The 15,795-nt window shown below is 45.2% G+C and overlaps 1 protein-coding gene across 1 annotated transcript in view; it reads left to right on the forward strand.

The window, feature by feature from the left end:
* Positions 1–566: 566 nt before the first annotated feature.
* The window catches only part of T265_01708 (hypothetical protein), a gene marked incomplete at both ends in the record, with an annotated part of 20,220 nt that continues 4,991 nt past the window's right edge, over positions 567–15,795 (forward strand). Inside the window, 4 exons of the mRNA XM_009165774.1 lie at positions 567–862; positions 10,092–10,239; positions 11,562–11,734; positions 12,885–13,085. Of these exons, the coding sequence (XP_009164038.1) occupies positions 616–862; positions 10,092–10,239; positions 11,562–11,734; positions 12,885–13,085 (769 nt within the window). The remainder of the gene's footprint in view (positions 863–10,091; positions 10,240–11,561; positions 11,735–12,884; positions 13,086–15,795) is intronic.

The raw sequence follows: 15,795 nt of genomic DNA on the forward strand, positions 1-15,795 counted from the left end.
CAAGTGCCAGCAGCGCTTATAGGGTTTTAGTGCCCAAAGACGTAAGAAATCTCCTCTCACCTATCTCTATAATACGTAATCTCTTATTTCTCACCAACATGTCTTTCAGACACCACAAGACATGTGGATCGGCGAACGAGGTTCTGGCTTTGAAACTGTGTGCACTGGTTAGTCAGACACCATTCTGTTGGAGCTAATGTGATTGGCGAAGTCCGTAAGACTATCGGCTATCGTAGTGCGTGTTTATAAACTGCACATTCTGAAGCCTACTTTGGTACATTGTCGCTGCAAAGCAGTTTTCCGAGTAACGATTGGTGGCTTGTGTGGAAGTGTTCAAGCCTGTTCGTGGATTTACTGTACAACAGTATTCTAGCTGAAAGGACCAGGCATAATTAAGCAGCTGATTTGAGGTGGTTTCGAGTTCCCATCCAGCTTTAAAAGTACAGAACTCAATAAACGATTTTCTTGTGAACGGGTCTGACTCTTGAAGTCATTCTCTGGATGGTTTTCATAGCAGTGTTGTTGATGTCTACCCACCAATTTAATTCCTGTCTGCATTCTTTCAGTTCGTGCCCTCCGGGGAGGGTTGTTCTCAATGTATGTCTGGTCATAACCATGTATGTCCGTCAATCCACACCCGTTGAATCCGTTGCTAACACCAATTTGGAGTCGGTTGCAAGTATCATTGATGACTTGATTTCGGATCGAGCCATATGGCGAAAAGTTACTTGTATCATCCTGTGCTTGGTGTTTGTGCTCAGCGCTTGGATAATGGTCGTTCTGCACGTGGTACATTTCACGAATCAGACCATATTGGAAGTTTCAGTTACTGTGGTGACACTTCTGATAGGTCAGTACCTCGGTAAGTAAACTTTACTGATTCGTCGCGTTGTTAACCTTGAGACAACAGTTGGGACCACGAAATCCGTTTTTAACAGTGTGGTTTCATTCGGTTGCCTAATCAGTTATCTCACGTGTTTCTGTTCATCACCGGTAGTGCGGTTCGCAAATAAGGTTTGTGGGTTGTATTTCGTCAGATTTCGACTTTTAAGTTATCAACTCTCTTCGTGTGTGAAGCCAAGAAAGTCCTCTCATTATCTTTGAGAATTATGCTGTTAAGGCGGTTATTCAATCACCTGTTTCCGTCTAGTGGATTTTTCGTGCGTAACAGCTGAGTCCAGTTGGAGACGTAATGTCGGTTGTCAAATACAGCCTTGTCGAAGCCCACAAACTCCTATACAACCGTCGCATTCTTCAGTGAATGACATGCATATAACCGAGACCAATCTGATTCCAACTGAAATGTGAGATGGGCTTTGTGCAGCACATTCAGTTGAAGAATATCAATAACGAGTGATTCAGCTCGGACTCAGTCGGGTTCCCCACTAACACCAATATAATGTACAAGTCAGCTTGATACAGAAGGATAGTTTTGTTCCAGTAAGCTTGGACTTGAATTCTGTTCGAGGTAACCAGATAACTAAAAGCCACGAAAAAATCTGCTTTGCTGTTGCACACTACTCTTTGACAGCCGGTGACCGGTTTCGCCCTTCTTGAGACTCATCAAGTAGGCGCGATCCCCGAGTTTCCTTCAACCTTGTATTCTACTTGAACCCAAATTGCGCCAAATTAGCGAAATATACGAGAGATTCAACTGGGTTCCGGGTGACTTTTTCGCGAAACCAGTTTTTTTCTCCAAATATGTGTATTCCACTAATTTCTGTGCAATTCGGTTTCCGGTGGAACCTAAGGCTGACAGAAATTCGGGGACTGCGTCGGCTTTGATGTTACCTTTCAAATGAATGCATTCGATACATTTTCGGTGAATCGGTAGAGGTCCCAATGTCCACGCGCGCCCAGCTTTAAGGTTCCAAGATACTTCTGATGCTCAACCTCCCTAAATACGGCATCCTCTCAGGGGTGAGGAGGGATGTAAGCGACCCTCGATGAGCGGAATACGCTTCGGAACGTAATGTAGAATTCAACTCTAAGAACATATATCTACAACTACGAGATACATTTTAATTGTCACCCCGGAAGGTTACCTCTTCCGGTTGTGGTTGACTGAGGCTCAATATTTATCCCACTAGAAGTTCTTTCCAAAACTTCAGGAAGCACAACAATACTGACACATGCTATTCATAAGAAAGGGTCAACTTGTTCATTCATAGTTGTCCGATAAACAAAAACGTAAGATTACTGGAAGCCCAGGAACAGCGCTTTGTTAATGAAATCCAAGATGTGGTAAGCCTGTTCGTGGACTAGGGGTTTTCAGCAACCTCATGAGTAGTGTGTTAACATCTACTGGTTTGTTGAACAGCTGATTTTGTCCATAAAACTCAAATCAAAATAAATTGGCTGCTCCAGCAATTGAGGATGAGTTTTAAATACCGGGTTGCTGCATATGAAATTAAACCGGTAAATTTTAAGTGAAATGGATGCATCGCGTAGAACCTACTTCTTTGTTCCTCAGATGTTTTTCATCATCGACAGTCCTGTTAGGTCTTCGGTTATTCATTCTACTCTATTTGGGTATTTATCTGTCCATCGAGCTTCGGATTTGGCCTGCTTGTCCGCTTACCAACGAAGTCTCATCGGTTGGTATCTACACGCTTATAGGCTTACTGCCAAACTCGGCGAACAGATCAACAGTCACCTGGGTCAACAACGAATACGCGCACTTGAGCTAACAACGCATTGACGAATCACTACTGTTACCCTGCTTGATCAAATGCAAATATTCCTTCTTTTGCATCATCCGACAACAACCCTCAGTTCCGTCCGGCTGAAATCACACTCTAGATAAACCCACTTTGTTGCTCTGTGAGCGGTTACTTCTTTTGTCGTCCAATCTACACGCCGTTTAGTGTCTTGTGGTTTGTCACCAAATTATCAAACTCAGGGACTAGAACACCAACTGTGTATGCAACCGAAGTTACAAACGTTTTTCTCAATGGCAGTATTCATCTGCGCTTCTCTCTTCCTAAGCTGTGGTGGAAATCGAACACCAACTGAGCATATTTGAGGTGTTAAACGCTGTCAGAGAGCGTCAGGGAGGTAAAGCTTGATAATTTACGATGATCTCCTTTGATTCGTGTCTGATTTCGAATGGCGATCTAGAGACTTTGGTGTGAGTGAGCATTGATGCTTGCTTTTGTAAAAATTCTCAGTTTGCTCATTATCATTGTGCACTCGTTTCGCTGACTGGAACTGCAAAATCTCGTACCGTTTGTCTCTGCGTTCAGGCTTTCGTATTACCAGGTCCTAATTTAGGTTAATATGTGACCTTGACATTGAAAGGCACGCGTTGCTCGTCAAGCCGGCTACGCCTAAGGCATAAATCTATCGAGGACAACCATGGATTGTATGCTCGACAAACAAACACGAGCGTCACACGACTCCATTATTTCGGAATCTTCAAGCGCGGCGTGATGAGAATTTTTATTGAGGGATTCCAACTGGACAATGCAGTTGGAATGCAAATGTGCAAGCATCTTGCAAGTAATACCACCACAAACTCGATTCGTCTATTGGTTTCTGTGGTACGCTGTTAGCAACACTGATGCTTTCTGTAGTGTGCGCAGATTTTCAATAGTTTATCACATTAGCCCACAGTTCCACGCTTGCTTTTTTATGTGTATCTGAATACTATTCGCGTCCTGTGCCGCTTGCAAAGATCCATAAAAAAATCCTAAATTGTCCCGCTTCGTGCAGCAATGTTCTGTGGGTTTAGGTTGGTGCTGCGATCTAGTTGACTTTGCAACAACGCATAGGAAACAAGACTGGTTTTATTCGCCGCAAATCTCAACCTTGCCGATATTCTCACCGTACGGAAATCTGGGATAGAAGTGGGTGAGACGACGTAATACACTACTCACAAGGTTGCTGAAAACTCTTCCACAGCCCACGACTGGTTTCGCCCTTCTTGGAGCTCATCAGATAAACGTAGTCCCCGAGTTTCCGTCAATCTTTATGTTCTACTTGAACTCAGACTGCACGAAATTTGAGAACTACACGAGAGATTCAGCGGGGTTCCAAGTGGGTCTCTCGCATGATCAAGCCGATGTCCTGGATGTACTTTTACCATGGTCGGCTGTTCGATGCCGTGACCAATGGTCAGGAAATTAATCGTGCTAATACAATGTCTGTTGGGCTACTTTGTGGAAATATACCATTAACTCAATGAATTTTTTTCGGAAGAGTCTACCATCGACAAAGAAAATTACGAAACAGTTCAGGGAGAAAGCAAATTATTGTTGATCTACTCTGAGGAAACTAAAGGAACTCTGTTGAACGGTACGTAACCCCTGTCACACTACACATTTTAATGGGAGTAGCTCTGATTCGTTTCAGAAACTTCGCACAATGGACGATGCAGTTTGGAATTTAATGGTTATATCAGAAAGCTTCGCTTCACATAAAGCTATAAGTCTTTTGTGTACATTCATCTCTTTGTTGAGACTTCTTCGGAACCTAGTTCGTTTCCCCAATGGGTCAGAACATCTGTTGAATCTTTACTCATCTTCCGTGAAGGTTATTCAGGTACAAACTCGTCATGAGTAGCATAATTCATTCATCACGTCCTGTCTTGTTGTCATCATATGACCGGCTCTCACGGGGCCTTTTAGAACACCCTTTTTTATTACTCTGCACAACTTATCCAACCTAGTCACCACACACTGGAAGACGAGTAAACGCCAAGTTTAATGAACTCCAGAATCGATTGGTCGACACCAAGCCTGTTGGAAAGACGGTCACATGAGTGAAGTTATGGCTAAAAAGGTCCGCTATACTACGCGGTCTTAACAACACTAGTACACGTCTGGTACCATGGTCAAAACAGTGAACCTAACTAGAATTGTCATTTTAGATGTATATGCTCAAGTATCGCTCATCATTTATACTTCCTACAACAGTAGACTTACTAGACATTCTGAAGTAGGATTTCGGTGACACATTTGTCTGCCGCCTAAAAAATGAAAAGCTTTTTTTGAGCTGGTGACTGAGGTCGAATTGGTTTTCACATTACTGAATTCTTTTTATAGCGTTATAATACATAAATTGAACAGGAGTGGTTGAGGTGAGGCTAACGCCGTCGTTTCAAGTTCAAATTCAGGAGAAATGTACTTTTGCTGCTCGAAGAGGGAGCACCTGCACGAAGCTGATGTGGCTACCTGGTTCCAGTTGTCTTCTCTGTTAGAATTGCACCATGTGTCATGCGATGATGATTATTCAGTGGAGAGCAGTTCGATTCCTTTCGCTGGTCACAGGTTTCAAGGTTGTTAGCAAAGGAAAGCGTTTAACACATGATACCTGTGCTCCATTAGTTTGAAACTGATGGACACGTAACCTGATAACCCAGGTAACGGACACGGGCCACGTGACCCAAGGCTAGCAACGCATATATCTCACATGTTTGCTGATTCAAATTCCTCTTTCGACGAGTCCTCATTTACTGATAAGCAACTGAAAGGTGAACAGCTAAGGAAACAGCTAAGGGAAACAGTTAAGGACGGTTCTTCATCACCCGATATGTACATTAGGCACAGTTTTGAAGTTTAAGTCTCTGGCAGACGCCTTAAGATGGGTTACTTGCCAAGCTTTACGTTGTCACATCACGTAACGCAAAGTCAGAAACGGGTCCGATAACAACAAATCAACAAACTTATGATTGGCGCGTTAAAAACGAACAAACAACACAACTGTCAGCTGATCGTGCCATGGATTGAAATCTTTTGAACGCATAAATTCGTTGCGGCCATTTGCTCAGGAAGATCTGACTGAATGCTAAGTGATCTGATCTTCTGTCCCGTGGTAGACTACTGAACAAACTCTCCGGCTTCAGTGCGTAACCTGTCACGTTCCTGGCGATCGACAAAGAAGGCTTCCGTGATGACTAATTTCTTAAAGTGAAAACTTGAACAATAAGCCACATCTGAGACTTCAGAAAGTGCACATCGATCCAGTGATCTTGATAACGTTTGAACTCATGGTCCATTTTGGGCCAGTGTATTTGTCTTTTAAAACTGGTCAAAATTTCTAGCTTGGGGTTAGTATCCAATGGGGTGAAATAACGAGGTGTTGATTGAATTTGAGCGTTACAGCCACCACCAAGTTGTTACTACCCTCTTCTTATCTTATCCTTCTTCAGGATGACAGTATCCATATTGATTTTTTCAGTCGTGAACCAGATAACGGGCCCATACTTTAAAAAAAAACGGTACTACATACTGCGCTGTTGATTACTTTGCACACAAGTCTTTCTGACCACTCAATAATTCTTCGTGTGACTTTCGAGTAAAACAATTCTCTGCTCACTAAGGACACAGTGGTGCAGCTTGGACTTAGTTTTTGGTGCATTATTGATCGATTTGACATTAGGATGAGTTCTGAATTCGTCCAGTGTACAGTGTTATCTTGCGACAATTAATGCTGTAGTCTAGTGTAATCGGCCCTTGTGGGAATCTCACTAGCCCTTGTTATTTTTAGTTGCCTCCCTGAGGATGATTGTGCAACTTCTCTGGAAAAGTAGTAGCATCTAAACTACTGCCGAAACAATGTTCACGTGAGCAAAGTGCTAAGAAGTAGTGTGGGACTGTGCGACATCTTCGTTGGGGAAGCGTACCAGTGTAACAGACTTTCTTCATCTGTGAACAGACTCTCGGACCACAGATCGTATTGAAATGACATTACGAGACAGAAACCTTCAGATCTGGATTTCGCTAACAGCGCTAGTTAATACCCAGGCTTGACAGAGCCGTACTTTGTCATCAGCTTGTTCCACTTTAGGTCTACCACGGATTCTGCTAGGTTGAGGAAATCTGCTCCAAAAATTGTCGGCTTTATGTCTGGGCTGATCAGTGACTCGTGTGGCACCGAACTATCATTTACGCGCACCGAGTAAAATGACAACCCGTCAGTTCTTGATCGATGTCCACCGCCCGCCGTAGCGTGCACAGTTTGCATCCTGCTTCTTCATCTCCTCAGCCTCAGCGATACATCCGCCCACGCATCGATAAAGCACAGCTCAATCTTCCAGTTTCTCTCAATTGCGGCCTGTATGTCAGCCCGTGCCAGTGCACTAATCAAAACCCACGCGGTAAAAGATGAGCGAACTAAGCCATCATTATTGACAGATGAGCAGGTACGACAGCACTGGTTCTTCTAGTGATCAGGCGTGGCACAGTTATAGCATCTTCTAGACGGAATGTGCCTACGCGCTTCTACCTTGAGGGCGGCAAGCTGTTCGGTTAGTCCACATTTCCTCCACTGGCGACTCATCCCGCTTATTTTGTGATTCCAGTAGGAGATCAGCCGTTTCCCGTGCCAGGCAAACCTGATGTGTCTCGCTTGACTGGCTGGTTGCTCTTGCTAACCGCAACTAAACACCGCGCGCCGGCTGCACACCTTCGAAGAACCGATCACACACGGCGAAACTCCTCCTGATTCCAGCAAGGCGCGATCCAACCATTGCCGCAGACTGGCGAAGAACACCGTCTGATCGCATTCCGGTCCCATCCTGCTCGCCTTGAACCGCCACCAAGCGGCCGGTCGGTGTGTCAAACTCTGCTTCAAGTGTTTCCTCTCAAGTCCGCTTCCCGGGGTCCCCTTCTGGCTGCACTCACCCCCCTCGTTCGCCAGGCCTCTGAGGAGGGCCGTCAGCGATACCAACTTGCACCTGTAGGTCTTCAAACGTACCAGTTCGCTTACGACCTCGAAATCCTGCAGGAATATCAGGACGTCCCCACCCTCGAAATATTGCTGCCACTTGGTCACGGGACCAAGTGGAATGAATAGCGCCCTTGATTGGGGAGTTTCTATTGGCCAACACGAAATGATCAGTTACAAGCTGTTAGAAACTGCAGTAAAACCTCATTTACAGTTAGTTTGTGGAAAGCAAACATTCTCGATTGTCCTCTTGGACCTTGCTGGATGTCCTTTGAATATTAATCAACAAGGAACAAACATTACAAAGTGATTCACTAATTTGCATATCAACCGTCCATCGGATGCAGGGATGACACTTTAGAGCTCGGCCAGACACTACTCTCTTCATTCATTAGTAATATACACCGTTTCAACAGTATACCTAACCGGTGTTCCCTCCGGGTGCATAAAAGCCGAGTTCAGTTTTTCCCCAAGAAGACAACAGTCACCTTCAGGGAAGATAGAAGTACTTCTCACCTGGGGTGAGGTGTTTTTTTTGAAAGTTCGTTTACCGTGCATTGTTTGCCTTCTGATATCAATCGTTTATTTTACCGGGAAGAAAATGTACCAGGATTGTTCTTAGTTCGTCCCATCGATCCCGATAAAGAATATCCCGAATGAAAGTGAATTTAGCACAAAGACCACTTCATACCGAGTCTGGAACGTTTCTTCCTGGGCTGATAGGTAGAGCAGTGCTTGGTCATGGTTGCCTCAATCACCCCACCAGTTACTACTAGTTACAAGTCAAAGGCCGTTCTTCTCGTTCTACCACTGACCGCATAACATCATTGTTAAAACACCGATGCTTTGCTGCCGTACAACTATGGTTTATTTGAACTCCCTGTTTAGAAGTAAAGAATAAGAGGGGATGGGAATAGACTTAATACTGGCCTACCGCAATCATCCCGAGGTGCCTAGATTTCCAGACAGTTTGTTAGAGAAGTCGTAACAACAATGCCATTGACATTAATTAGTTGTCTTATCTTACAGCGTCTGCAGCCGTGCACAAATAGAATCCCACGGAACCCATCCTGGAAGGCGAGTCGCTTTGACAGTACCCGAAGTTTTCGTAACCCCTTTCGTACTCCTCTTTTAGGTCAAACGTTGACCACTTCTCTGCTTGCTCCAGTCAAAAGTGAGCCCGAAAAACAGCACTCTTATCGCCAAATGGTGATTCGGCATGCATAATACGTGACCGAACCGCCGCGGCTTTTGGTGTTGTACACATTCCTCGACTAAAGTCTCCGTTGCAAAACCCAACACTTGTTTTCAAATTACCTCATGGCGGATTTGTCGGCACTGTTTTATACGGGCTATGGTTCTGAGACAACGACTATCGGTGATCTGAAGACGTCTCAGTTCGGTTGCTCACAGAGACCGTACCTCGCAGCCTTACAACAAAACAGCTTGTACTGTAACGTGATACACATCCTTTAAGATTCAAGGATGTAACGCAGTGAAAACAAACAACGATCGCGTGACACAAGCTCGTGAAGAACCGAAGAACCAATCAGGGACTGAACCAATCACAGCTAAACGCGTTCCAATAGCCAATGCGGATTTGAAAACCTCAGTCAACACGGTTGTTTTACACTAATAGAAACCTAGCACATGGCCTCAGTAAGACGATAGTGCACTGAAGCAGACTGGCTAACTTTCTGCATCACGGCTTCGTATATTTCAACTTACAGGTGTCTTGTTGCAAGGTTACCGCAAATGCAGAACTGCAACGATGACTCAGAATCACTTAATAACCTGGTTGGAAAGCTCTGGTCTAAACGTACAACGGACCTAACTTTTGTGCTTTGTAATTTAAAAACTGTGCTTGCCTGATGTGACCTCCAATGAAGCCATAAATTAAAGTAAGCTTCTATATAAACGTTCAGACTTCCGTGGAAATATGCAACTCTCTTTCAGGAGTAGACGTTCTCATGTAGTTTTCTTGGCGTGTGCCATTGTGAGTATTGCCAATCATCAACTAAGCTCTGACTGCTGATGACTTCATCTCCACCGCTCCATTCACGAAGAGGCCAGACTTCGTTGCTCCTGTCGATGTTTTTCGAAAGATAATCGCGTCTGTACGTCGGATCCGGTCTAGATCAGTATTCTGGCATCGTTGTTGAGTTGGATTGTCTTTCTTCTTGCTGCACAGTTTTTGATGCCCAGTTCACAAAACACCTCGAGGGTAGCGTAGAGAGAACTTTGAGTTCTCCACACACCTAGGGGTGTGGAAATTGTCGCGTTTGCACCTCAGTGTCCTAGATTTTGTTGAATAAGATGCTGTTCCACGACCGTTGTCCCTTTAAGCCTGTTCGTTGATGGAATATAACTAAGTTTCGTTCGCGTCGCTTGCCTCGACTCATTTTTCTCACTTCCTTTTCCAGGAACCGGAATTTTCGACTGTTACCGCTATTGGATGCGGTGGAACACAGCCTCGAAGAAACCACACTCAAAGCAGCAAGAGGAGAACAAAGAGGCTTGGGTTTGCATGCGTATCACTCTGGCCCTCATGGGATTGGCGCCTGTCTCCAGGTAATTTCTGTCCGGCTTGGTAATCAGGTGTGCGGTACGTATGTGCCCCAGCTGGGCATGGTGATCTCTATGTGGTTTCCTCCTCATCGCTCGCCCTTCTTTTTCCCTCTGGACTAAACATGGTTAAGCGAAAACCATGTATGCTATTGCCCATCCCATTGGGAGATTCAGAAATTCAAACTTTAACAGAATTTCAAGACATGGTTAAATTCGAGTCCATAAAATCAACTGGTACAGCGTTCTCTCTAGTAGCCAATCCGACTGCATAATATATGCTCAACCTGAAAGTGAATGCCACCCTAAAGACTCAGATTTCAAACACGCCGGGAATCAGTTCGAAGGTGTATTGTTCGAATGAATGAATTAGAATCCTGTAAGTGAAGCCAACCTATGCTGAAAAGCATGAAACAGCTTCACAGTGCTTCTCGGCTTTCCAGCGTAGGTTGGCTTCACTTACAGGACGAAATCTCCACAAAAACCCCAAACCTCCTCACACTACCAACAATATATAAGTAGCTCAGTTGAAGAATAAACTTCACCCGATGAGTGAAACTTCTGTCTGAGAAGTCGTTGCTCGAGGAGGCAGTCAACACGTGTGACCGCGTGGTGTGGACTCCGTGAATGAAGGGTGAGCGGCGCTATATCCTGTCTAAGTACGAGTTGATCACACTGCTGATCAGCCACTCGTGGCCGAACGGTTAAGTGTTCAAACTACTAGCCGGGAGGTCGCGGGTTCGAGACTCTTCGGAGTTTCGTTAGATGCGCGCTGCTGATAATTCCCAATAAGAATAAAACAGCTGTACAGTGCTTCTGGGCTTTTCAGCATAGATTGGCTTCACTTACAGGACGAAATCACCACAAAAATCTCAAATCTCCTCACACTACCAAGAATTAGAATCCCTTGTTGGTGTTTCGAAGACCCACCCTGGGAGTGGTAAGCAACACAGTTTTTGACTAACTCGGTTTCCCACAAAAGGTCGTGCCTATGCACTAATTGAGGGCCACTTGTGGTTCCGTATATTTGGGTGGAAGGACGGTGGCTTCTGTACACAACACTATGCGGTGCATATCTTGAATGGTCTAGTTAGGGTGTTCCGGATATGTACCACTCGGCTGCAACCGCTGGTGGAACACACGTGTAAACTCTGTTAACTGAGGTCATTTTATATTAAGGTCTTTTTGCTTGTCATCTTTATGCTACTCAGTTAGTGTTAGAATGATGGAAAATATCAGTGCATTGTACAACAAAGGGTTCCTTTTACTTTTCTTCCCTGAAAAGCGGTTTTCATTTGACTTTGTCCTCATACTCCTCCACTCGTCAGGTATATTGAGTCGCTTGTGGTTGTTCGTCGGATGATAGACCTTGAGAAACGGTATCTCGCTGAGGCGGTTGCGTTCGCCAAGGAAGTCAAGCAGCCATCCACTCTACCCAGCGGTTCTTTGATCAGTGGGCCGTCCTTGGCTACTCGACAATCGGAAGCAGCAGCCTCCTCAAGTAGGTCTCGGTTGTTTTTGGTCACCGCCTGAGTTGTTGTTCCTGGTTTACGCGGTCCTATCCAAGTTGACACTCCCGTTGACCTATCGTTCAAAGAATTCACTGAAAACGCACACACCGGTTAAATACTAGTCTGCCTATGAGAACGGATTGTCCGTCAGGAAATCCTTGAAACTTCATAACTTGTGTGGTGTAATGCGAACTGTAGCCATATGCATTGGCATCGGGACTGAGGTTGGGTCTCCAGGTATTATGATTAGCCTTGCCGCCAAGCCGGTTTTATAGATCTTCAGTGCATGGATCAAATAACTATCTTGAAATAGGTCGATCGGAACGGGGGCAAAACTACTAAATATAGAAGTCTTTGAGATGACCAATCAACTTGAAGGAACGCAAACCACAACGCAACACAGGTCACAAACGGATCAATAAATGCGGGAAAAACGCCGACAACCAAATAGCCGATCACTTTAGGAGATAACAGATAGTCTGTAAATGCTATAAAGGCAAACAGAAGGTACTCACCCAACTGCGCACTGATGTCTCTTCGTGTGGTGACGAAACATGTGCAAGTCTATTGCCACGCTCGGCGAACAGATCAACAGCCATATGGTCAACAACCGATATCTTGAACACTGCCTATTTGAAGTGTCCAGCTTACAGTTTGTCTCCAACCCTCGCTCGTTGCCATAAGTCAACGCGCAGCCACCGACCCATCTGTACGCCCTACTATGGTCCTTAACAACGTACTGCTGATGTCACCTCGCAGTTTGTCTCCAACCCCCGCTCGTTGCCATAAGTCAACGCGCAGTCACCGACCCATCTGTACACCCTACTATGCTCCTTAACAACGTACTGCTGATGTCACCTCGATCTGTGATGGCAATCAAACTGCCTAGCTCAGTGAACAAATCACCGACCATTTACGATACCTGAGTTACCAAGATTCTCCTCTATAAGTGGACTGCTGTTCAAACGACACTAATGTGAATGTGAGTTTCGTAGGTCAATGGCGTAGGTTCTAGCGTACACAAGTGAGTGATCCGACCTGCCGAGAACAACCATAGAAGTTGCACACCCACGACTGAACCCTTCGCTATTCAGCTGGTCGGATTTGTTGTTCCCCTCCCTATCCTTGCTTTCTGTATAGAAAACGCAGCCCGATTTCGCGAGCTGGATGCAGGTCTCGTCCGCGTCTACAAGGTTCGTCGACAGTTCCGTAGGACAGAACAGGATGCTGCTCTGGTCGCCTTGGCGAGCGGTGTTCTCGGTGCGGGGCCTTTTGTATTTTCCCAAGGTGTTCTGTTCTTCCGGCGAGTGGGGTTGAATTTCCCCATGACGGATGATGCAAGTAAGTTGAGTATTTCTATTCTCATTGGGGTTCCTGCCCCTTTTTGTTATTCGACATTGACAACTACACGGGGCGACGTGTATGCTCAATCCTGATTCGTCCCTTCCTTGTCCCTTTTATCACTTTGTGATTTCTATCTTACATTAACATCATTAACAGTGACTGAACTATGGATTCGCATTTCTTTATTTCATGGTTCGCTTCCGCAAAAATAGTCAGCAGTTTACCGTCTTTTCTAGCTTCTTCTACAACTCAGAGGATCATGAGCAGGACAACTGGCGGCAGCGATACCTCCAACAGTTACTAGTTTACGGAAGAAGCCTTCACAGCTTTGAAGTCGGCCCGAATCTTACCGAATCATGTTGTTCACGCCATTTCCCACCCGAAGATTGATTTTCGAACAGTCTGACGCTTTTCTTGGCTATCTGGGAGAACTCTTGCATAGTAGATTCGGTTTAGGGGCTTGCTCTTGATGGCGAGCAGTTTGTCGTGAACTTCCACGTTAGTTTAAAGAAACTTCACCCTTTCAGCGTTGACTTCTGGTCTTACCAGCAACCGGGACTAGGCTGCTCAGAATGACCACGTCCTAGGCACAGTTATGATCTAAATCCCGAACTGTTGACTTCATTGTACCGATTGGGTAGGTTGAAAATCGAAATTCTAACCGAAAACCACACGAACAAGTCTTTACCAACTGACATATACAACCGTGAGTCGTATTCACTGTCAACTCAATGTTGGCACACCATATTGGCCATCAGTTAGCTGACGAGCACTCAGTTAGTTCCCGTAACGCTGGAGCAACGGCAACATTTACCAGCCACATACAACCAGCTTCTGTATATTCTGACCGTAACACATTTTTGCAACAAAATGACGACATAACTAGAGCGGTATCCGTTATTGCACACTTTCCGGTTGAAGACTCCAAGTTCCTTCCGCTGTTCCGTGCGGCAAATGTTTGTCACTTTGTTTGTTATCACAAAATTCTCGGGAAGGTTTGAAATGATGTATGCTTCATAGCGAGAAACTCAATGACAGCTTGTTAATGTGTGTCTTTCTGTTCCACTGGCTTTTAGTATGCGCCCTGGTAATGAGACCCACGGACTGTGCTTGATTTAGACTGTATTTGTGTGGATCTCTGACGGACGCCCTGTTCCTTATGCATAATCCACGACTAGTTCGGTGGTGAGGGCCATATTGTTGTCGAAACGGCCCGGTGCTTTCCTATACTTATGTGCAGTTAAAACGATGTGTATAAGAAACGAAGCATACCGAATAACAACTGTGACCATTTATTCATAACGAAACAAGTCAACACGTGTGACCGCGTGATTGAAGGATGAACGGCGCTATATCCTGTCTGAGTGCGAGTTAATCACACACCCGTGGCCGAACGGTTAAGTGTTCAAACTACTAGTCGGGAGGTCGCGGGTTCGAGACTCTCCGGAATTTCGTGAGATGCGTACTGATGATGATTTGCAATAAGGATGAAACAGCTGTACAGTGTTTTACAGCATAGATTGGCTTCACTTACAGGACGAAATCTCCATAGAAATCCCAAATCTCCTCACACTGCTACTAAGGCTATTCTAGTAATTACTGTTCACATCACCTTCGTCTGGGCACTCCTGTTGTCCTGACGGAGTGAATCCGGTTATTCCAGAGCACGGGCTCGAATTTCGCTCTGATTAGAGCTCACTAGCAGTGTGTATCCCCGACAGTGCCGAGGTTTGAAATCCGGACATGACATGTGAGGTGAGCATGTTATCAGAACTCTACCAGCGCATCGGTCAAGTGTGAACATGTTCGCCTGTTCAGACCTGATCGTTCAGATGTGTCCAGCGTGCGCTAGTGGAGTACTGGTCACACGCCCGCTTCACATGCCAGGTTTCCGGACCTCGAATTCCGGCACAGCCAAGGATGCACATTGCTGTTTAGCTTCCCTCCTTTGATGTGGACTCATCAGAGCAATTGTCCGAGGGCAGGGTGAGCAATGTTCAGACGAGAGTGATGTGAAATTGAATTCTACCAAACAAATTTTGTGGTACGGTAAGCATATAGTGAATTCCACGGGGAATCCACTTGTTCTGATTTGATTTGCTTCGGTTAACTCTACTTCTGAGAGGAAACAATATGTGAATTGCAACACACACACACACAGGTTGCAGAAGCCTACGCCACAAATCGCATGCAACATGACCCCATTTCCCCGTTCATTCGACAGTATCTACTTCAAACTACCACAATGCTCCGATTGTAGCTAATATCTGCACGTATATCGTACGATGGGAGAGTTTGATGAAAGAACAGATCCAGTAGGATAATAAGACCATAAGGCCATAATAAGACCCTATGTCTCTAATAGCTTGAGACGCCTACCTCCGAAGTGAATAAAAGTCATCATCATCATCATCATCATCGAGAGCATGACATCAGTGTTCAACACCGATGCTTCACTGCCGTACAACCATGACTTGTTTGAAGGCCTTATTGTAAAGAAAAGAGTAAATGTGGACGGGGTAGGACCTTAGTGCTAGCTTAACACAATCATTCCGAGGTGCCTACACCTCCAGACATTCAGTCGGCAATCTGGATAGAAACTGACAACAAGAATGCCACTGACATCGATTGGCAGCCATATCTTGTAGTGTCTCCAACCAGGCACACTGAGGATCACGCGGTCCCCATCCTGGAAGGCGAGTAGCAC

The sequence above is a fragment of the Opisthorchis viverrini genome (genome assembly GCF_000715545.1).
Source record: "Opisthorchis viverrini unplaced genomic scaffold opera_v5_18, whole genome shotgun sequence".
In the NCBI taxonomy this organism is placed as follows: domain Eukaryota; kingdom Metazoa; phylum Platyhelminthes; class Trematoda; order Opisthorchiida; family Opisthorchiidae; genus Opisthorchis; species Opisthorchis viverrini.